The 23,037-nt window shown below is 48.3% G+C and overlaps 1 protein-coding gene across 1 annotated transcript; it reads right to left on the bottom strand.

The window, feature by feature from the left end:
• Positions 1-6,579: 6,579 nt before the first annotated feature.
• On the bottom strand, positions 6,580-22,924 carry BRAT1 (BRCA1 associated ATM activator 1). Its single transcript, XM_087728842.1, has 13 exons — positions 22,690-22,924; positions 21,464-21,618; positions 19,841-19,988; positions 17,618-17,990; positions 17,202-17,321; positions 16,212-16,295; positions 13,891-13,990; positions 12,993-13,176; positions 11,970-12,049; positions 11,308-11,410; positions 10,836-10,934; positions 9,262-9,437; positions 6,580-7,544 (listed from the first exon to the last, which is right to left on the bottom strand). The coding sequence occupies exons 1-13, from the start codon at positions 22,814-22,816 to the stop codon at positions 6,822-6,824; spliced, it is 2,472 nt and encodes an 823-aa protein (XP_087584968.1). The 5' UTR covers positions 22,817-22,924; the 3' UTR covers positions 6,580-6,821.
• Positions 22,925-23,037: the final 113 nt, after the last annotated feature.

The following is a 23,037-nucleotide window of genomic DNA, read 5'->3' as shown; positions in this document are numbered from 1 at the left end:
ACTTCATAGGGCTTTCAGCCCTCTCTAAGCGGTTTACAGAGTCAGCATATCGTCCCCAACAACAATCCGGGTCCTCATTTTACCCACCTCGGAAGGATGGAAGGCTGAGTCAACCCTGAGCCAATGAGATTTGAACCTCCGAACTGCCGAACTAGCAGTCAGCTAAAGTAGCCTGCAGTACTGCACTCTAACCACTGCGCCACCTCGGCTCTGTAAAAACATACCTAACCCCCTTCCCAATCAACCATTCCTAAAAAAGATTGGAGTTCACTCTGGAGGGAGTTCTTAAAAGTTGCTCCCTCCATCTGCCCCTGGAAGATAGTCTGTGTGTGTGTGTGTGTGTGTGTGTGTGTGTGTGTTATAATTCATTGCTCCCCCCCCCATCCTCTCAAAGACACCCAACTATCCAGAGGCTGGGCTAGGAAACGCCTTCCAGATTTCTTGGGAATGGGGGTCTTCCTCAGCCTTGACCCCTTGGCAAGCCCCCTCCCTCCTGGCTTTAGAGCGGAGGAATGAGGAGGAGGAGGGGAGGGCTTCTCCCCTTCCATTGCTTTCCCCCTTCCCTCTTAATCCTTCCCTCTGTCTCCAAAAGAAAGGCCCCTCTCCTTTACAAGGATATGATTGAATGACTTCCCTCTCCCCTCTCTCTTTTAAAGGCTGCCCCTTGGAAGTTGGAGGGCACGGAGTTCTGCTCATGTGGGGTCTTCCTTGTTTTGATTTAAAGAGGGGGCCATCCTCGAAACTGGTTGGAATTTGAATATTTTTGAGTATTTGAAAATTTATTTATAGGCCGCCCTTTTCCCTGGGTGGACCTCAGGGCGGCTTACAACTCAAAGGGAGGGGGATACAGACAATAACACATAAGGACAATACATAATTAAAAATAGAACACAACATTCATACCATTCGGGTGGGGGTGAGTTACATTCTTTAACCCCAGGCCTGACGGGATAGCCAGATTTTAAGGGCTGTGCGGAAGGTCTGGAGGGTGGTGAGGGTGCGAATCTCCACGGGGAGATCGTTCCAAAGGGTCGGAGCTACTACTGAAAAGGCTCTCCTCCGCGTAGTTGCCAGTCGACACTGACTGGCAGATGGAACTCGGAGGAGGCCTAATCTATGTGATCTAATGGGTCGCGAGGAGGTGATTGGCAGGAGGCGGTCTCTCAAGTATCCAGATCCACTACCATGAAGGGCTTTATGGGTGGTAAGTAGCACCTTGAAGCGCACCCGGAGATCGACAGGTAGCCAGCGCAGCTCGCGGAGGATAGGTGTTATGTGGGTGTACCGAGGTGCACCCACGATCGCTCGCGCGGCCGCATTCTGGACTAGCTGAAGTCGCCGGATGCTCTTCAAGGGAATTCAGGAGCTGAGAGTAAAAAGGCCGAGATGGCCTGAGATTCCTGGCTTTAAACTGGCCTCTGGTTTTACCGGTGTCTATTTCTCTCTCCGTCTCCATCTTCTCTTTCTTCCAAGTGGATTTCGGGCTTCTCCATTCCCAGGCCCAATCCACCATGGTGTCTCCTCCTTTTCCTGTGGAATAACCCACAAGAACAGGTCCGCCTCTGATGCTAGACCATCAGGGGCCAGCAACTCACGGCTCTGGAGCCGCATGTGGCTCTTTCGTCCCTCTGCTGCGGCTCCTTGTCACTCAAAATATGCAACACAACCCACAATGTGCGACATGAGAATGTATGGAGCTTTTCAACCCCTGGGTGGCCAACCATGGATAAATCCAAGACAAGACAAGTTTCAAAAGAGAACAGAATATTTAATTCAACTACGTATGCTAATTCTGTGGCCGCTCAGGAAATAATCAGGCACGGGGAGGGTTTTGTGGCTCCTGGTGTTTTCTTATCTGTGGGAAACCGGTCCAAATGGCTCTTTGAGTGTTTAGGGTTGCTGACCTCTGACCTGGACCATTGTTTCTCAACATTGTCAACTTTAAGACTGAGCACTTCAATTCCCAGAATTCCCCATCCATTTATGATTCGTGGACTTCAATTCCCAGAATTCCCCAGCCAGCTAAAATCAGTGGACTTCAATACCCAGAATTCCCCATCCATTTATGATTCGTGGATTTCAATTCCCAGAATTTCCCAGCCAACTAAAATGGGTGAACTTCAACACCCAGAATTCCCCATCCATTTATGATTCGTGGACTTCAATTCCCAGAATTCCCCAGCCAACTAAAATGGGTGAACTTCAATACCCAGAATTCCCCACCCATTTATGATTCGTGGATTTCAATTCCCAGAATTCCCCGGCCAGCTAAAATGGGTGGACTTCAATTCCCAGAATTCCCCGTCCATTTATGATTAGTGGACTTCAATTCCCAGAATTCCCCAGCCAACTAAAATCAGTGGACTTCAACCGCCAAGATTCCCCATCCACTTGATTCGTGGATTTCAATTCCCAGAATTTCCCAGCCAACTAAAATGGGTGGACTTCAATTCCCAGAATTCTCCATCCATTTATGATTCGTGGACTTCAATTCCCAGAATTCCCCAGCCAGCTAAAATGGGTGGACTTCAATTCCCAGAATTCCCTGTCCATTTATGATTCGTGGACTTCAATACCCAGAATTCCCCATCCATTTATGATTTGTGGACTTCAATTCCCAGAATTCCCCAGCCAACTAAAATGGGTGAACTTCAATACCCAGAATTCCCCACCCATTTATGATTCGTGGATTTCAATTCCCAGAATTCCCCGTCCATTTATGATTAGTGGACTTCAATTCCCAGAATTCCCCAGCCAACTAAAATCAGTGGACTTCAACCGCCAAGATTCCCCATCCACTTGATTCGTGGATTTCAATTCCCAGAATTTCCCAGCCAACTAAAATGGGTGGACTTCAATTCCCAGAATTCTCCATCCATTTATGATTCGTGGATTTCAATTCCCAGAATTTCCCAGCCAACTAAAATGGGTGGACTTCAATTCCCAGAATTCTCCATCCATTTATGATTCGTGGATTTCAATTCCCAGAATTCCCCAGCCAGCTAAAATGGGTGGACTTCAATTCCCAGAATTCCCTGTCCATTTATGATTCGTGGACTTCAATTCCCAGAATTCCCCAGCCAACTAAAATCAGTGGACTTCAACCGCCAGGATTCCCCATCCACTTGATTCGTGGATTTCAATTCCCAGAATTACCCAGCCAGCTGAAATGGGTGGACTTCAATTCCCAGCATTCCCCATCCATTTATGATTCGTGGACTTCAGTTCCCAGAATTCCCTGGCCAGCTAAAACGGGTGCACTTCAAGTTCAATTTGGCACCACATTTCGTTCTGTCTCGGAGGCCAAGGATGTCGGCTTCGGCCTCTGAGAGATGCCGCATCGCAAGGGACAGCAAAAGCCGAACGAATGGTCTGGAGATGTCTTTGCATTCACACAAAAGACATAACACCCTTCCGAAGCAGGCGTTTTGCACTGCAAAAGGGCTGAGAGAATGTTTGTGCGCGTTAAGCTTCCTCTCCTCTTAGCCTAGCTGCAAAAGGAACAGAGGAACGCTGCTTCGGTTTAATTTCCGATAATCGCTGCTTGGTTTAAAGCTGGTGGAATATTCCAATTCGCTTTTGCATGCCTCCTTCTCCCAGTTGGGGGGAAGATACACCTGTAGGAGAGGAGAGGAGAAATTTCATCTATCCAAGATCCTCCTAGCTGCCTGCCCAAATCTTCCCACCTAAGGAATCACTTGTCCCTGTTTTGCAAAGCGGGGGTGAATCACTGCAGCGTGCAATGCTTAATATTTTTATTTGCTTGCCTTGCCCGGCGCTAAATGATGTCAACAGCGGGCTGTCATCGCCTTCAACCCTCTTCTCTTGTAAATGCCGAATGTTTTCGTTCTCTGCAGAGACCGAGGGGAGAAATCGGTCACCCTCTCTGGTGCATTTTTTCTCTTACGCGTAGCAATTCTCATTAAATTCCGAAGCCCTAGCAGCGGGTGCTGGGAGCAGAGGCCAAGCATGCTCCATACTCAAGATAATTAGGGTTGTAGGTCTTCTGTAGTTCTCCTGCCTAGCCGCCCCCCCCCCCCCACCATCTCCTTGCAAAGAAACGGCTCCTTCTGTGTTGGGGAGCAAGAATCAGATTGCAGAAAGCTGCTTTCGTTCACAGCAGGCGAAAGCCCTCGTATACTAAAAGGAGGCATTTTGGATTGCTAAATAGCAATAGCAATAGCAGTTAGACTTATATACCGCTTCATAGGGCTTTCAGCCCTCTCTAAGCGGTTTACAGAGTCAGCATATTGCCCCCTACAGTCTGGGTCCTCATTTCACCCACCTCGGAAGGGTGGAAGGCTGAGTCAACCTTGAGCCGGTGAGATTAGAACCGCTGAACTGCAGATAACAGTCAGCTGAAGTGGCCTGCAGTACTGCACCCTAACCACTGCACCACCTCGGCTAAAAACTGATGTTTATTTTTGCAGTTGTCTTAACGGGTGACATGAGAGCAGTTTGAGGGGCTGCCCCAAAAATGAGAGAGTCCACCTCTTTTCCAAAGCACCAGAAGGCAGGAGGAGAAGTGATGGATGGGAACTAATCAAAGGAGAGAAGCAACTTGGAAAAATAAGGAGAAACTTCCTAACAGTGAGGACAATTAACCTGCGGAACAACTTGCCTCTAGAAGTTGTGGTGGGTGCTCTAATACTGGAGGTTTTTAAGAGATTGGATAGCTAGTTTACTGCCTGAGCAGGGGACTGGACTAGAAGACCTCCAAGGTCCCTTCCAGCTCTGCTATTCTGTTTGGGGGGGAAATGCAGGAGGCTGTCGAATTTAATGCAAATAGTTTGGTCTACAATTATTATCATTTTTTGTTGGGGGTCCTTTTTCTTTCATTAGACATGTCCTGGAACCATTTCAGGATAGAATTCCTCGGGTTGGCATCCTTTGGTTTGCAACTCTGCTCCTGGCTGAGGATTATGGGTGAGATACTCCAACACGTCTGGCGGACCTCAGTCCAGAGGTGGATTGCTAGAGTGCGCTGGGATTCCCTTCCCCTGGAATCAGTTAATCCCCTCCCCCAGATGGGATCAATATCCCCATTTGTGCAAAACCCTTATTAGTTTTATAACTGAATTTATTTTTGATCCATACACGTGTGATCGTAGACACAACCAAATAGAACTTTTGCAAGCTGCTTAGATGTGCTTGATTAAAGGTAAAGGTTCCCCTCGCATATACTGTATTTGCTAGTCATTCCTGACTCTAGGGGGCAGTGCTCATCTCCGCTTCTAACCCAAAGAACCAGCGCTGTCCGAAGATGTTTCCATGGTCATGTGGCCGGCATGACTCAACACCGAAGGCGCACGGAACGCTGTTCCCTTCCCACCAAAGGTGGTTCCTATTTTTCTACTTGCATTTTTTACCTGCTTTCGAACTGCTAGGTTGGCAGAAGCTGGGACAAGTCACGGGAGCTCACTCCGTTACGAAGCGCTAGGGATTCGAACCGCCAAACTGCCGCCCTTTCTGATCGACAAGCTCAGCATCTTAGCCACTGAGCCACCTTTCTGCTTGATTAGAATCATTTTAAAAAAAAAACTTGATTAAAGAGTCATAAAAAAAAACCCCTAATAAATCAGCTTTTTTTTTTTTAAACTCTCCGGTCAATGCTTCCAAAAAAAACACATGTAATTCTTTGGATTCGTAGCTTCGGCTGGCTTTGGCATGAAGGGGTTATTTTTCTTTTCTTTTTCTATTAAGTTCTGTCTCGAGTCTTCGCCCACACAAATCTCGGACTTGACTCAAGAGCGCTCCGCTCCCCACTAACTCAAGGCAAAAGTGGCGAAGAGCACATTTGTTCAGCTTTTCAAACGATACATCAAGAGAGGCATGTAGAAGGGCTACGTGTTTGATGTCTGAAATGCCTTCGATTCCGACTGTGCCGACAAAAATCTACCGATCTCGGCCCGACTTGCTTCATCTGGAGGTAGCCAAGCACTTTCACTCATTGCCCTGTGTTGAGCGAGGCTTCCCAAGAGCCTGAAGCAAACTCCTTTTCCCCACAAAACCCCCTTTTATTCATTTGCTGTGAATTCTGCTCCTTCACATCCAGCAAAGTCTTTCAAAGGAGGATTTATGGTCACAGACCTTATCTGGCTTGGAGAGATGCCAGGCTGATATCTGCAAAACTTGGCAAGGAGTCTCGGAGAGTCACGAACCAATGAAGTGAATTAATGGTCCCCTGCAAACTCCACTCCCCTTTCGCTCCTCTTTTATTCCCTCTGGGAGGGGCCATTCATCGTCCACCTGTGGCCTTACTCCCAAGTCAACCCTTGTTCTTTAGCTCTTCCCTTCGTCTGGCAGCTCTGCGCATGCGCACACTGGGAACAGGCTCCAGCTGTTCTTCTGCCTCACTGATCTCTGACTTTGAAGGCAGCTGATAACTGTCAGGCGGCCCTGGCCCCCTTTCTGCCTCTGACACAGAGCCCTCATCCGAGCCTTCCCCAGACTCCAGGATTGGCCCAGGTTCCTCCCCAACCCTCCCCACTGTCTGAATCACTGGTGGGCCACAATGCAGACAGACAGACAGCTCTAGTGGTTAAAGATTATTGTTATGAGTAAAAAAGGAGGACGAAGGAGTATCGGGTATTTATTTTATTTATGTTTACCTCTTGCATTCAACCTAAATCTTGTGTGAGTTTTCCCTCCTGGTGCAAAATGCCTGTTAGTTTATCTTTGGTGTTTATTCTCCCTGTGTGCGAGTTTCAGTTTTAATTCACTCTACCTGGCCCACTTTCTGGAGGCACCTGGAAAAGGCAGCATGCTGGCAGTCATTGGCTTAATACAGTGGCTCCTTTTCCAAGCTCCAGCCGACCACTTCAATAGCAATCCACCTTGTTCTCCTCCGCGTTCCCTGCGGCAGCCAGGATATCCTGCAGGAGAGATTCTGGATTCCTCTCCAAGTGATCGCTGCTCACATCCAGAGCCCTTCGCAAACCCTCCAGGTCCGTGGACTCTAGGATCAGCAGCAGCCTTTCCGGATCCTGGCAATCCTTTTCAGCGGCCTCCCCAGCAGGAAGGCTCAGAGGAGGAGGAGGAGAAGGAGTCTCCGTAGGGACGTCCTTAAGCCCAGCAGCATCTCCTGCCGGTGACGATTTCGACCGGTGTTTGCAAAGAACGGATTTCAGGGCCAAAAGAACCTCACAGGCCTTGAGAGCCACCGGCCTGTCGCAGTCCTGGAGGCCTCTGAAAAGGAAGCCAAACAGTTCCATTTGGCAGAAGAGCCGCAGCGCGTCGGCGAGAGGCGCCGGCGTCTTGGCAAGCGACGAACCGGCCAAAGCGGAGCCCTCCCCGAGTCCGAGCCCGTCAAACGTCTGGCCGATGAAAACTCCCGCCAGTTCCAGAGCGCGGATTTTGACTTCCCAGTCTAAGTCTCCATCCGCAGCTTGAAGAGCTCGGGAAACGAACTGAGCCGGGTCCGGCGAGGCCTCGGGGTGCTCTTCCTTCAGCCAGTCAATGAAGACCCCGACGGCAGCTCGGCGAGGAAAACCTTCGGAGTCCGAAGACAAGATTTCCAGCAAGCGAGCGCCCCCGGCACACACCTGGGGAGCAATTGGAGAGAGAGAGAGAGAATCTCAAAAGGGAAACTTGGCATCTCTATGTATGAGCTAGTAGTGTGCGGCGGCAGCCGAAAAAGCCAACGCAATCCTAAGCTACATGAAGAGAGGGATACAATCAAGATCACTCATGGGGCTGCCCCTGAAGTGTGTTCGAAGACTACAGTTGGTCCAGAACGCAGCCGCGCGAGCGATATGGGGTGTATCTAGATACACCCATATTACACCTATCCTCCACGAGCTGCACTGGCTTCCTATTGGTCTCCGGATGTGCTTCAAGGTGCTAGTCGTTACTTTTAAAGCCCTTCATGGTTTAGGACCTGGCTACCTGAGAGACCGCCTCCTGCCACTTACCTCCCAGAGACCAATAAGATCACACAGATTGGGCCTCCTCCGGGTGCCATCGGCCGGTCAATGCCGGCTGGCGGCTCCCCGGGGGAGAGCCTTCTCTGTTGCTGCACCGGCCCTGTGGAACGATCTACCTGCAGAGATCCGGACCCTTACCACTCTCCCGGCCTTCCGTAAAGCCGTCAAGACCTGGCTGTTCCGGCAGGCCTGGGGCTGTTGATTGATATCCAGCCCCGCTTAGATGGAATGGGTGACGTGAATTTTAATACTGTATTTTTATTTTTTTTAATCTCTATTTTTTAAAATTACATGTTTCTTGTCTGTTGTGAGCCGCCCAGAGTCCCTATGGGAGTGGGCGGCATACAAATTCTAATAAACTTGAAACTTGAATCGCGTGAGGTATTAATAGCAGTCTGTAAAGCTTTAGTAAGTCCACACCTAGAGTCCTGCACCCAGTTTTGATGCCCACACTATAAAAAGGATGTGAAGACTCTAGAAAGAGGGCAGAGAAGAGGATTAGGAGATTGGAGGCTAAAACCTATGAAGAACGGTTGCAAGAACTGGGCCTGGCTAGTCTAGGGAAGTGAAGGACCAGGAGAGACAGGAGAGCAGTCTTCCAATATTTGAGGGGCTGCCACAGAGAGGAGGGGGTCAAGCTATTTTCCAAAGCACACAAAGGCCAGACAAGGAACAATGGATGGAAACCTAACAAGGAGAGATTCAACCTCGAAATAAGGAGGAATTTTCTGACAGTGAGAACAATCAACCCATGGAACAGAAGTTGCCTTCAGAAGTTGTGGGAGCTCCATCAGTGGAAGCTTTCAAGAAGAGGCTGGACTGCCATTTGTCAGAAATGGTGTAGAGTCTCCTGCTTGGGCAGGGGGTTGGACTAGATGACCTACAAGGTCCCTTCCAACCCTTGTTAATCTGTATCCGGGCATAGCTAGTCTAGTGACGAGAAGGACCAGGGGAGACAGGATAGCATCTTCCAATATTTGAGGGGCTGCCACAGAGAGGAGGGGGGTCCAGCTATTTTCCAAGGCACCCAAAGGCCAGACAAGGAAGAATGGATGAAAACTGATCATGGAGAGATTCAACTTAGAAATAAGGAGGAATTTTCTGACAGTGAAAACAATCAACCCATGGAACAGAAGTTGCCTTCGGAAGTTGTGGGAGCTCCATCAGTGGAAGCTTTCAAGAAGAGGCTGGACTGCCCTCTGTCAGAAATGGCATAGGGTTTTCTGCGTGGGCTGGGGGTTGGACTAGATGACCTACCAGGCCCCTTCCAACTCCGTTAATCTGCTAAGGTAGAGAAATGGGGAATTCAACCCCAGCTTGCACGGGAGTGTCGTACCTCTTTGGTGTTCTCATTCCTTTTCACACCAGGCGTTTCTGGGGGGGCCAGGAGGGAGAAATGGCCCCAGGTCTTCACGGCGCTGGCACGGACGTAGCTGTCGTGGTCATTCAGAAGACCTTCCAGAAGCATGGGCAACTCTGAAGAGAGCAGCTCTTGCCAAAACCAGTCAAGCCCTGTGTAAGGAAATGGCACACGGCTAAAATACAAGTACCATATTTTTCGGAGTATCAATACGGCAACTGCTCTATTATGTTGAAGAAAACACCTCTATGACTCTAGAAAGAGCGCAGAGAAGAGCAACAAAGAGGATTAGGGGACTGGAGGATAAAATACAGAGAACGGTTGCAGGAACTGGGGATGTCTAGTTTAATGAAAAGAAGGACAAGGGGAGACATGACAGCAGTCTTCCGATATCTCAGGTGTTGCCCCAAAGAAGAGGGAGTCAAGCTATTCTCCAAATTACCTTTAAAGCCCTACATGGCTTAGGGCCAGCATACCTGCGAGACCGCCTACTGCCACATTCCTCCCTCACTGGCCGGTGATATCCCACGGGGTGGGCCTCCTTCAGATGCCGTCAGCCAGACAGTGTCGGCTGGCGGCTCCCCGGAGGAGAGCCTTCTCTGTGGCTGCCCCGACCCTTTGGAACGAGCTACCCCCAGAAATCCGGACCTTACCCACTCTCATGGCCTTCAGGAAAGCTGTTAAAACCTGGCTATTCCGGCAGGCCTGGGGCTGTTGACCTCATTGTTGAGGTCCAGCCCCGGTCAAAACGAATGTATGTCTGCTGATTTTAACCTGTCTCTATTTTTTTTACTATTTCTTTTTTTCTTTCCTTTGTTGTAAGGCACCCGGAGTCCTTCAGGATTGGGCGGCCTATCAATCAATCAATCAATCAATCGATCGATAGATAGATAGATGATAGATAGATAGATAGATGATAGATAGATAAATAAAAAATAAATAAATAAATAAAAAATAAATAGATAGATAAATAGATAAATAAATAGATAGAGAGAGAGAGAGAGAGAGAGAGATAGAGAGAGAGATAGAGATAGATAGAGGATAGATGGTAGATAGATAGATAGATAGATAGATAGATAGATAGATAGATAGATAGATATAGATATAGATGATAGATAGATGGATGGATGGATGGATGGATGGATGGATGGATGGATGGATGGATGGAAGGAAGATAGATAGATAGATGATAGATAGATGATAGATAGATAAAAAATAAATAAATAAATAATAAATAGATAGATAAATAGATAAATAAATAAATCACCTGAACAAAAAGCAACGGATGGAAATTAATCAAGGGGAGAAGCAACTTAGAACTAAAGAGAAATTTCCTGACACTGAGAACGATCAACCAATGGAAAAACCCTGCTTTCAGAAGCTGTGGGAGCTTCATCCCTGGAAGCTTTCAAGAAGAGACTGGACTGCCCTCTGTCAAAAAAATGGGGGGGGGGGTAGGGTCTCCTGCTTGGGGTGGGGGGAGGGGTTGGACTAGATGACCTCCAAGGTCCCTCCCAACTCTGTTCCTCTGCATCTTGGTGCTCCCCTACCTCTCAAACGCTTCATCGCCAGGCTGAGAAACTCCAAGGAGGAATCGCGTACTTCCCAGCTGGGGCTGCACAGATGTTTCCGTAACACCTGCAGAGCATCTTCAAAGAAAAGGAGAGAAAATTGTAGGCTGGAGAACTTGGCCATCCCTTTCTAACCTCCCCCTACTCAATGCAGGTCGAACGGAGGAAATAATACTGGCTTGAAATCTTAAGCCTTCCGGCTCGAAAAATTAAGTATCGGAACTGCAAGGAGGAGGAGAACGGGGGGAAAAAAACACCAACACAATATTGGGCAGACAGCATGGATCATCTGCAGAGACCCGCCTTCCCTGTCCTAACACCGCCCAGATGTGCTGGCCAGCGCCATCCCCAAACATCTGCAAGATTTGAGGAAGGCCAGAGTAGCGGATTCCTTTCTCTGAGAAGTTAGCCCAAGCTCGTGTGTGTCTCGTTCTAGTCGTGCTATTTACACCTCTGAGAAACTTTCGGTGTTGCTGGAGATCGGCCAGGGGGACGGAAGGTTGCAGGGCACGCAGAAGCCACTTCAGGGTTCCTAGAAGGGCTTTCTTCAATATCTGGAAGGAAGTGGAGACGTATTTAATTTATTATTACAACGGGTAAGGCCGCAGCCTTGAGTTATTTGTAAAAATAGGAAAGGCAGCGTATAGCTAACTAACTAACTGCTGCATTTTTCGGAGTATAAGACGCATCAAGATTTCGAAGAGAGAGACAGAGAGAGAGACACACACACACAGAGAGAGACAGAGAGAGAGAGAAAGAGAGACAAGAGAGAGACAGACAGAGGCAGAGCCTAGGTCATCTGTCAGTCCTTAGATGGAGAGTCAACAGCTCCCAGGTCTGGTGGTGGCTGATGAGGAAGAGGAGGAACAGCTGGCTCCCCTGCCAGATGCACAGAAGGCAGAGGAGAGGAGAGCAGTGGAAATCTATGGGCCGGCCCTTGGGACGGAAGAGCCACCGCTCTCCCAGCAGAGTTGATACACCTCTCTGCTTTTTATTCTCATTTCTCGTCCAAATGAAAGGCATCCCCCCCCCACCCCACCCATTCTAAGCAACAAGTCCTTAGTAAACAAGAGTCTTTCCTTACAGAAGACGAGAGGAAGCCTCCGCACTCACCACAGGACTGCTGTCTGGACTCCGTATATAGGCTAGGAGAACATCAAACACTTGTAGCCTTTCTTCATCATGAATTGCCGCTAAATATAGAGAACAAACCTTTTTTTGAGGGGGTGGAGGATGGGGGGTAAAGTTTTTTTTTTTTAAACATACACCAATATCATTGCATAAACAGTGTGGCACCTGAGCATCGTTCATTTCGCAACAAAACCAATATTAATGCAAACACAAATTACTACACTAGTAGTGATTTCCACTGAGCGACAAGCTCAGAGCCTTCGCCACTGAGCCACCACGTCCCATTGTTAGAAGGGCATTATTTATTTAACTACACCGAGCAGACAAAATACGTCCGTTTCCACAGAAGCTTGGAAACCGTAAGAGTAATCAAGAGTTCGCTCAATTATTTATAACCCCATCCCTTTAAATAAAGGCTGTCAAAAAATTGCGTATTGGCGGTAGCTGCAACTGAAGAAGTGGGATAATAAAGCCTCTTTTCGGGCCCTGGTTTATGAAACTTCTACTCTTGAAACTTAACGGCAGAGAGGGCAAGGTGTAACGTTCCCGTGGTTCGTCCATGAGGCCAATGTGGAGAAAAGAACAGGACACAATCTTTCTCGGGATGGAGCGACGACCCAGATTGGGGGTCTGAGAGCCCCTTTTATTGAGATAGGACAAAAGCAGGAGGAGCAAATCAGTAATCAGCGTGTGATTTAAGACAGCCTGTAAAACTACAATTTCTAATCTACTGCTCAGGGAAGTTCTGTCTATATATGGTCAAATCCTGGTCAGGATGTTATGTTATGAACTATCAGGATGTTATGGGGTTTTAGGAGTTTGTTTTCTCCTGTAGGTTCAGCGTGGCTCTGCATGCCCTGGTATGAACTGGGCCATGGGTGACCCACACCTACAAAAGGAACTATATTACAACAGCAAGGGAGGAACATTTATGGATAGAATTTCGAGTACAGTTGCAAGCCTTCTGCAGTTGGGTATCGAACAGGAAGCACAGGGCTTACTTACCAGCCCATCGCGAGAGTTCTCCCAAGAGGCTGAGAGCCGCCCTCTGGACTCGAAAGCTGCCAATCAAGAGGTGGCCTAGGGTAGCGTCAAAGGAGGACGACACCTCCTGACCAGCGCAAAGCTGTAGTACGGTCACGACGGCGCATAACAAAGGCCTATGGGGTGACTCAACAGCCACACACGCCTGGGGAAGCAACAGATAAAAAGGTAAAGGTTCCCCCCCCCCTGCACATCCATGCTAGTCGTTCCCGACTCTAGGGGGCGGTGCTCATCTCCGTTTCAAAGCCGAAGAGCCAGACGTCTCCGAGGTCATGTGGCTGGCATGACTCAACGCCCGAAGGCGCACAGAACGCTGTTCCCTTCCCATCAAATGTGGTTCCTATTTTTCTATTTGCATTTTTTACGTGCTTTCGAACTGCTAGGTTGGCAGAAGCTGGGATGAGTCACGGGAGCTCACTCCGTTATGCGGCGCTGGGGATTCGAACCGCCGACCTTTCTGATCGACAAGCTCGGATCAAAGGTGTAATTCTGAAGAGGAGAGTTTCTCAACCGTGGCAACTTTTAAGTTCCGTGGACTTCAATTCCCAGAATCCCACCCGTTTACGCATTTCAAATCCCAGAATTCCCCAGCCAACACGCTTAGAAATTTCCAGGCTTCAAATCTGGAGAAGGACGAGGGAGTCCCTTGGAAAACTCTGAAGTTGCAAAAGGTACCCACAAGACTATTTTCTCCAAGTCAGATAAGATCTGTGACTGTAAATCCTCCATGGAAAGACTTTGCTGGATGTGAAGGAGCAGAATTCACAGCCAATTAATAAAAAAGGGTTTTTTGTCGGGACCAGGAGTTTGCTTCAGGCTCTTGGGAAGCCTCGGTCAGAACTGCCTGGTTCTTTCTTACCGTCTCCTGGATCTCCTCAAGGTGAGCCATCGTCTGACACAGCAGGCTGGTAGACAGAGGAGACTCCACAGAGGGCGCACCTGAAAGCACGGGATGAAAGAGACAATTTTCAGACAAAAAACACTTTCGACGCGGCTGGAGAAACTTCTGCAAACAGGAGGATTCCCACACGTTGATCCTACAAGGCCCTGGGGCCGTTCTAACCCAGCCTCCGGATAATCCAAGGGTCTCCTTTTCCCTACTCACCCGTTCTGCCTAACGCAGGAGTCCCCAACTTATGGGCTGCAGCCTACTAATGGGCCGTGAGAGGTTTGCAACCGGGCCCTGGAAATGGCCAGCGAGCACACGCATGCATGCACATCCTCATTTGCACAAGTGGCAGGTGATTGCACGCCTGTCCCTGTTATGACCCAGCTCCCCAAACACAACACACCCTCTGAAGTGAACACAAAAGATTCTTTTATTAGGTGCATCGGCAGCCCTGGCAAAAAGTTTTATTTCAAAGGCTAACAAGTCTGTCTGGCAGGGAGATAAATATTGTCTGCCACATCTATTCCTCTCCACCCCTCTGCCTTTTTTCCCCAGAGCTAGGGAGGGGGCTTCGCTAGCAGTGGTGGTTCTTCCTTCCCAAGGACCGGCCCATAGATTTTCACTGCTCTCCTCCCCCCTCTGTCTTCTGCCCACCTATTCATCTCTGCCCTCTGCCTTTTATCCCCAGAGCTAAGGTGGGCCTTCGCTAGCAGCAGTGGCTCCTCCATCCCAAGGACCAGCCCACACATTTCCACTGCTCTCCTCTCCTCTGCCACATCTATTCATCTCCGCCTACTGCCTTTTATCCCCAGCGCTAAGGTGGGGCTTCACTAGCAGTGGTGGCTCTTCTGTCCCAAGGACCAGCCCATAGATCTCCACTGCTCTCCTCTCCCCTCTGTCTTCTGCACACCTATTCATCTCCGCCCCCTGCCTTTTATCCCCAGAGAAAGGGGATGGGGGCTTCACTAGCAGTAGTGGCTCTTCTGTCCCAAGGACCGGCCCATAGATCTCCATTGCTCTCCTCTCCCATCTGTCTTCTGCACACCTATTCATCTCTGCCTTTTATCCCGAGCTAGGATGGGACTTCACTAGCAGTGGTGGCTCTTCTGTCCCAAGGACCGGCCCATAGATCTCCATTGCTCTCCTCTCCTCTGCCTTCTGGCCATCCGCGTGTCAGGCACTGGACCCAGCTGTTCCTCCTCTTCCTCATCAGCCACCTCCAGACCAGGGGGCTGTTGACTCTCCATCTGAGGGCTGATGGACGGCCCAGCTCTGCCTCCGTCCATCTCTCAGCCAGCTCCATTCCCTCTTCCTCCTCGCAGCTCTCAGGTTGCCTTGATGCTAATCCTGACTCTCACACCTTCTCCGATTCGGCTGCCGGAGGGGACCGTCAACTGACAGCCCACAACACTCCTGTTTAAGTCAGTGGCGGGTGCACGTTGGCACAATTGTGGCTGTGGGTGCACGCGCCTGTAAGCCACTTGTGCAAAACTATCCGCTTCCCCCCCCCCCTTTCACTGGTCCACAAAGCCAGAAACATTGGGGAACCACGGTCTAATGGATATGGATGTTAATAAGATCACGGGAAACCTCACCCGGCCCAGACACAGAAATGATTGACAGATCGATAGCTCTTTCCCGATTCTGTGGGTGGTGGTGCATGGCCGTTCTTAGTTGGTGGAGCGATTTGTCTAGTTAATTCCGATAACGAACGAGACTCTGGCATGCTAACTAGTTATGCGACCCCCGAGCACAGAGACTAACTTGATTTTGTACTTAATAACGGCAGCAAGACTGCTGGTGGCGCAATACTGGAAGAAGGAAGATTTGCCTACTATTCAAGAATGGACATTAAAAGTAACAAACTTAGCAGAGATGGCTAAAATATCTGCATATCTCAAGGACCACTCAAATGAGAGATATAAACTGGAGTGGAGAAGATGGATTGACTATACTCAAAATAAATATGGGACTAAGAAATTCCAGATAGTTTATGACTGAAAAAGCAAGGAATGGTATAATCTGTTTAGAGTGAGCCTAACAACAGTGGAGTTAAAGCTCAAATGAAAGATGATACTAACTTTCTTTAAGTTTATTTTAGAACATCTTTGTTAAAGATTTACACCCTGTATTTGTTCTGGGAAGTCGGGTTGGGGGGGGGGAGAGGTTGGGGGGGTTGGGTTCGGGTGGGGAGGGTGAGGGAGGGGAGGTAAATATTTGTAAAAGCCTTTTTTTTCTAAAATTTTCAATTAAAAAAAAAGATCATGTTGCACCACTCACTCAAGGAGGCAGCTAAGGGATGCGAAGTGGCTCGCAAGATGCAGTCCATCGGCTGGAGCAAAACAGCCAGGCTCTGGGCTTTGATGGCCTGTGGGCTTGAAAAAGAGAAAATATTTGCTCTGCGTGCACGAGATTAGAGCTTTCCCTTGGTTTTACGCACGTCCAAAGTTTTTTTCCCAGCAAATCAAAACCCCTTCAACGTAAAACCACACAAAATGTCTACATACAAACACCCTGCTTCAAATTATACGAGCAGCACGTTACTTTGATTTAACTTGCCACCTTCAATATATATATATCGGAGTACGGTAGAAGCCATTTTAAGGCACAACAGGCCGTATCTTAACAGAACACACATGCTGAGGGGGGTGTTAGGGGTGTCTTACCCCCGTAGTATTTGTCTCCAGAGAGTAAGTCATCTGTGTACCACGTTTGGTTGAAATTGCTCGAGGTGTTCCAGAGTTATGCTGGAACACCCACCCACCCATTTTGATAGATAGATAGATAGATAGATAGATAGATAGATAGATAGATAGATAGATAGATAGATAGATATGTATATATATATATAGATTAGATAGATAGATGATAGATTATATATATGTGTGTGTGTGTGTATGTATATATCTATATATGATATATAGATATGATATATGTATATATGTATGTATGTATGTATGTATGTATGGATAGATAGATAGATAGATAGATAGATAGATAGATAGATAGATAGATGATAGATAGATAGATAGATAGATGATAGATGATAGATGATAGATAGATGATAGATAGATAGATAGATAGATAGATAGATAGATGATAGATGATAGATAGATGATAGATAGATAGATAGATAGATAGATAGATAGATAGATAGATAGATAGACAGACAGACAGACAGACAGACAGAGACAGAGAGACAGATAACTATTCTAGGAATTCTGGGAGTTGAAGTCCACAGGGCTTCAAGCTGCCAACTGCACGAGTTCATCCGTTCCTACCATGCCTCAAGCTTCAAAAGTCCATGTGCCAGTGGGCCGACCTGAGCCAGGCTGATATTCTTCAGGGCAAGGGCCACCAGCTTCCAAAGGCTGCATTCCTGGGAGCTAAAGGCAGGAGACCTATTGAAGGAAGAACGACCTGTTGAAGAGCTGGCTGTTTTAAGCGCCTGCGAAACTTAAACATACAAACCCACCTTCTTTACATACTGTAGAAAGTGTATCAGTTGATTACAAAAGGCTTTTGTGCATCTCTTCCACCGTCATCAAATATAATTGGTATTAATTCTAATATCTTAACTCGGATGTTTATCGTATTACCATCATCATACCTCCACTTTTATTTGACTATAATTATTTAAACGTCCTTCATAATTCAGGATTCTTAAAGAACAACTCACGGAAGGACCCGCTCTTACCTCGCCATGCTAAGGAACAGATCGACCAACCAGGGCTCTGCTTGGGCGGGCTCTTCCATCACGAGCGCTTCCACCGTCTCCGCCAGGCGCGACCACAAGATTTCGGTCCAGGCATCCTGGCTGTCTTCAAACAACGCCATTAAGAGCTTCAGGGAGTTCTTGATGCGGGACGGAGAGCGGGACCGGAGAGCCTCCTCAAGGCGGGCCACCATCATCCGCGCACAGGCCGGCCAATCGCAATCCTTCGAACTGAGAAGGCGAGACGGTTCGGACGCCACGGAGAAAATGAGCAGGCGGGCAAGCAGCCGGTTGGCTCCCGCAGCGATGAAGAGGCTGGGGTCTCCTTGAAGCGTGAAGACCACATCCAGAGCTCCTGGGGGGACGGGGGGGGGACACGGCAATGAGTCACGTTGGCAAATTTCGGGAGAAAACAGCTATTTCAAAGAAGGGGGGGGGTCAAGCTATTTTCCCAAGCAGGGGTCACCGGTTCACTGACAAAACCGCGACGTCAAAAGCGCACCCACTAAAGCACACCGACAAAAGCGCACCATCAGAAACACCACGAAAACACGAAACTTTTTGTTTTTTCTTCCCTGCCTTGTCCTTTTTGTCTTTTTTGTTGGTCTTCTTTTTATATATATATATATATATATATATATATTTTCTTTTCCCACTGGTCTGGGCATGTATTGTTTAAGAGTATTATTATTATTAATATTTTAAAATAATAATGACAGTCAAATGAAAATGGATACATGACGATGGTGATGTGTATGAATATCTGAGTTAAAATGCTCGAGTTAGCATGAGTTATGTTTGTTGACTGTGGAGGAGATGCACGAAAGTTTATTTGTGATCGACTGATAAAACTTTCTATAGCATGTAAAGAAGGATGTTGTACTTGTTTTAAATTAAAAATTAAATTTTTTTAAATAATAATAATAATAAAAAAAGAAAACAACGCGAAAACAACATTAACAACCCTAACCCTAACCTAAAAACCCTAATCGCGCTTTTTGTGGGCACGGTTTTGTTGGCGCGTTTTAGTGGGCACACTTTTAATGTCGCAGTTTTGTCGCCGCGGTTTCGTCAGTGCGCATTTGTTGGGCGCGCATTTGTCGGATCACGGGGATCACCCACCTTTTGGACCTCAGGGACCACTAAATTCATCATTCTAAATCCCGCGGACCAACTAATATGATTTTTTTTTAAAAAAAAAAAGATAAATAGTATTTAGCGCAATATTAAAAAATGCAAATAACTTTTCTGCGGACCACAAACGTTTTCCCAGTGGTCCACGGACTACCATTGCTCCAAACCACCTGAGGGTAGAACAAGAAGCAATGGGTGGAAACTAATCAAGGAGAGAAGCAACCTAGAACCGAGGAGGAATTTCCTGACAGTTAGAAGAATGAATCGGTGCCTCCAGAAGTTGTGAATGCTCCAACACTGGAAGTTTTTAAGAAGAGGTTGGATAACCATTTGTCTGAAGTGGTGTAAGGTTTCCTGCCTTAAGCAGAGGGTTGGACTAGAAGATCTCCAAGGCCCCTTCCAACTCTGCTATTGTATATGAAGAACAGTTGCTGGAACTGGGTATGTCTAGTTTAATGAAAAGAAGGACTAGGGGAGACATGATAGCAGTCTTCCGATATCTCAGGGGTTGCCCCAAAGAAGAGGGAGTCAAACTATTCTCCAAAGCACCTGAGGGCAGGACAAGAAGCAATGGGTGGAAACTAATCAAGGAGAGAAGCAACCTAGAACCGAGGAGAAATTTCCTGACAGTGAGAAGAATGAATCAGTGCCTCCAGAAGTTGTGAATTCTCCAACACTGGAAGTTTTTAAGAAGAGGTTGGATATCCATTTGTCTGAAGTGGTGTAGGGTTTCCTGCCTAAGCAGGGGGTTGGACTAGAAGACCTCCAAGGTCCCTTCCAACTCTTGTTATTCCCAAAATCTCACCAAGAAAACTTTATGGATTAATCCATGTAGCCGCCAGAAATCAAGAGTGACCCACACTCACATAAACAAGTCACTAGGCCTAAAAGAACAAATGAATAAATTGATGGTTGTTTTGAGTCAAGTATGGATTCCTGGTGACTTCCTAGACCACCAGGAAACCTGGAGAAAGTTCCTGACAGCGGAAGGACTTCAGAAGTTATGCTTTAAGCCTCGGTCAGAACAGATCTGGACCACCGGATCTTAGCGGATGGAAAGTCAGCACTTGCCAGAGTTGCAGAGGAATTGGAAGGCGCTGTAATGCTGCAGCATGACGAAGGCTCCTTGCACCCAGCCGCTCCGGATGGTCATGTCCTCCCAGAGTGGGCTGCCCAGGGGACCCGCTTCTCCAAAGGCTCCAAACACCACCTCCCGTTGCTGACGGGCGAGAAAAAGAGAGGAGCCAAGAGGGCAGCTTTCGTTTGGAATCAGGAGGTTTCTCTGGCTTACTCTGCCCCCTTATGTTTCCCTCCTGGGTTCAATTTATCTGCGTTTGAAATGAAATTCTAGGTTTTGCTCCTTGGGGGCAACGCCTGGGTTTTGCATGGCTAATGGGCGGGGTGTGGGGGGGCACTGTGTAACAGTAGACATCTTAATCATTTGAGAAAGGGAAGGGAAGGGAGAGGGGAAGGGAAGAAAAGGGAGAGAGGAAGGGGAGGGGAAAGGAAGAGGGGACGGGAAGAGGGAAAGGGAAGTGAAGAGAGGAAAGGAGAGGGGAAGGGGGAAAGAGAAGGGAAGAGGAAAAGGGAAGAGAGGGGAAGGAGTAGAGGAAAAGAGAGGGATAGGGGAAGGGGGAAAGAGAAGGGAAGAGGAAAAGGGAAGGGAGGGGAAGGAAGAGAGGAAAAGGGAAGGGAGGGGAAGGGAAGGAAGAGAGGAAAGGAGAGGGAGAGGGGAAAGGAAAAGGAAGAGGAAAGGGAAGGGAGGGGAAGGAATAGAGGAAAAGAGAGGGATAGGGGAAGGGGGAAAGAGAAGGGAAGAGGAAAAGGGAAGGGAGGGGAAGGAAGAGAGGAAAAGGGAAGGGAGGGGAAGGGAAGGGAAGGGAAGGAAGAGAGGAAAGGAGAGGGAGAGGGGAAAGGAAAAGGAAGAGGAAAGGGAAGAGAGGGGAAGGAGTAGAGGAAAAGAGAGGGATAGGGGAAGGGGGAAAGAGAAGGGAAGAGGAAAAGGGAAGGGAGGGGAAGGAAGAGAGGAAAAGGGAAGGGAGGGGAAGGGAAGGAAGAGAGGAAAGGAGAGGGAGAGGGGAAAGGAAAAGGAAGAGGAAAGGGAGGGGAAGGAATAGAGGAAAGAGAGGGATAGGGGAAGGGGGAAAGAGAAGGGAAGAGGAAAAGGGAAGGGAGGGGAAGGAAGAGAGGAAAAGGGAAGGGAGGGGAAGGGAAGGAAGAGAGGAAAGGAGAGGGAGAGGGGAAGGGAGAAAGAGAAGGGAAGAGGAAAAGGGAAGGGAGGGGAAGGAAGAGAGGAAAAGGGGAGAGGAAGGGAAGGAAGAGTGGAAAGGAGAGGGGAAGGGAGAAAGAGAAGGGAAGGGAGGGAAAAGGAAGGGAAGGAAGAGAGGAAAGGGGGAAAGAGAAGGGAAGAGGAAAAGGGAAGGGAGGGGAAGGGAGAGAGGAAAAAAGAGGGAGAGGGGAAGGGGGAGGGAGGGGAAGGAAACGAAAGAGGGGAGGGAGGGAGGAAGGAAGAAAGAGTTGCATTGCCAGATCCATCTCTTGCTGCACTGCTGTCAACATTCAAATGGGTGTCTCCCCCCCACACCAAAGATTAAACTAAATCTGCAGTTTTTAAACAACGCAGAAGGAAAGAATGGTAGGATATTTTTTTCTCCCTTCGCTCATCGGAACCGATTCCCGCGTCTTTTGACTAACCTGCAGATACTGGAAGCTGCTTTCGGAAGCGGCAAAGATGCCCGTGAGCCTCAGGACGAAAGACAGGAGGACGGGATCCGGCTCCCCTTGCTTCAGCACCGCCAGGATCAACTCGATCAGACACGGGTTCTCTTTTAACACCCACAAACCAGGCCCTAGAGGGGGGGGGGGAAGGAAAGGGGAGGGGGGAAAAACAATACAGGTAGTTCTCAATTTAATGCCAGTCCAAGTTAACGGCGACCCTCTGCTTATGACTTGGTTTTGACCACACATACCAGCTTGCCTTCGCAGCTGTGCCAGGCGTCCTGCAGTCATTTTTGGCAAATTATTTTTGCCCTAAAATGGTGTTTGTTTCCCCATCTCTGGCAGAAACCACCCATGCAGGGGTCTCTTGATATCTGGGAGTTGGAAATCCAGACGTCTTAAGAGTTGCCAAGTTTGAAGACCTCCGGGTTAGATAGATGCTAAAGCTGTGTTTCTCAACCTTGGCTACTTGAAGATGTCCGGACTTCAACTCCCAGAATTCTCCAGCCAGCGATGCTCTTCCCTTTCGTGGTTGGCTAGCAATGTTGGCTGGGAAAAAGACATATCCTAACAGCTAGCAGTGTTTCTCAACCTTGGCCACTTGAAGATGTCCGGACTTCAACTCCCAGAATTCCCCAGCAGTGGTTAGGACAGTGTTTCTCAACCTTGGCAACTTGAAGATGTCTGGACTTCAACTCCCAGAATTCCCCAGCAGTGGTTAGGACAGTGTTTCTCAACCTTGGCAACCCGAAGATGTCTGGACTTCAACTCCCAGAATTCCCCAGCCAGCATTCGCTGGCCTAACCACTGCTGGGGAATTCTGGGAGTTGAAGTCCGGACATCTTCAAGTGCCCAAGGTTGAGAAACACTGCTAGCTGTTAGGATATGTCTTTTTCCCAGCCAACATTGCTAGCCAACCACGAAAGGGAAGAGCATCGCTGGCTGGAGAATTCTGGGAGTTGATGTCCGGACATCTTCAAGTGGCCAAGGTTGAGAAACACTGTGCTAAATGAACAATTCCAAACTTTAGGATCTTAAGCAAGCCAAGAGGATGATGCCCATGTCTTGATTCTCCGGATGCCAACCCTACTCTTTGCAATGTCTCCATCGCTTGCCCTCCGCCAGCATCCCAAGGTGGGGTTTTTCCTCGCAGAAACCCTCCCACCCCTTTCCCCCCCATGCAAAGCGAAGGGCCAACTCACCAGCGCTGGCCAGAGCCTTAAACCAGTCCAAGAGTTTTTCCAGGCACGTGTCGTCCGCCACGGGGCGCCCGGGATCAGCCAGGACGGCGCAAACGGAAGGCAAAAGCTGGGAACATTTTGCGTCCATGGGGAGCCAAAAACCTCGGCGGGGTGTCCTTGCAAAAAGGAAAGAAAAAAGAGGCGAAACCCCAGAAAGAAAAGGGGGGAAAAAGGCGAATATTCAGAGTTTATAGAGAGGCTGCTTAGAGGGTGCCCGGGTGGGAAACTTTTTAAAACTTTTTTTTTAAACTGAACCTCCCGCTGCAAGCTAGGCTGACACCCCCCGTTTGGTGCAGACACGCGTCCGCC

This window comes from Thamnophis sirtalis, unplaced genomic scaffold, assembly GCF_051295495.1.
Source record: "Thamnophis sirtalis isolate CommonGarterSnake01/CBP01778 unplaced genomic scaffold, rThaSir2_p1.2 scaffold_14, whole genome shotgun sequence".
Lineage (NCBI taxonomy): Eukaryota > Metazoa > Chordata > Lepidosauria > Squamata > Natricidae > Thamnophis > Thamnophis sirtalis.
The sequence above is the reverse complement of the archived record's forward strand: the minus strand, read 5'-3'. Positions and strand labels throughout refer to the sequence as shown.

Excerpts from the sequence above, each read along its gene's own strand:
- BRAT1 (XM_087728842.1), bottom strand. The coding sequence starts at position 22,816 with ATGGACGCAAAATGTTCCCAGCTTTTGCCTTCCGTTTGCGCCGTCCTG. Across the intron at positions 17,322-17,617 it reads CTGTTCCTTAGCATGGCGAG|GTCTCCTGCCTTTAGCTCCC; the intron begins GTAAGAGCGGGT and ends TTCCTTCAATAG. Across the intron at positions 13,991-16,211 it reads GCCACTTCGCATCCCTTAGC|CTTTCATCCCGTGCTTTCAG; the intron begins TGCCTCCTTGAG and ends TGAAAATTGTCT.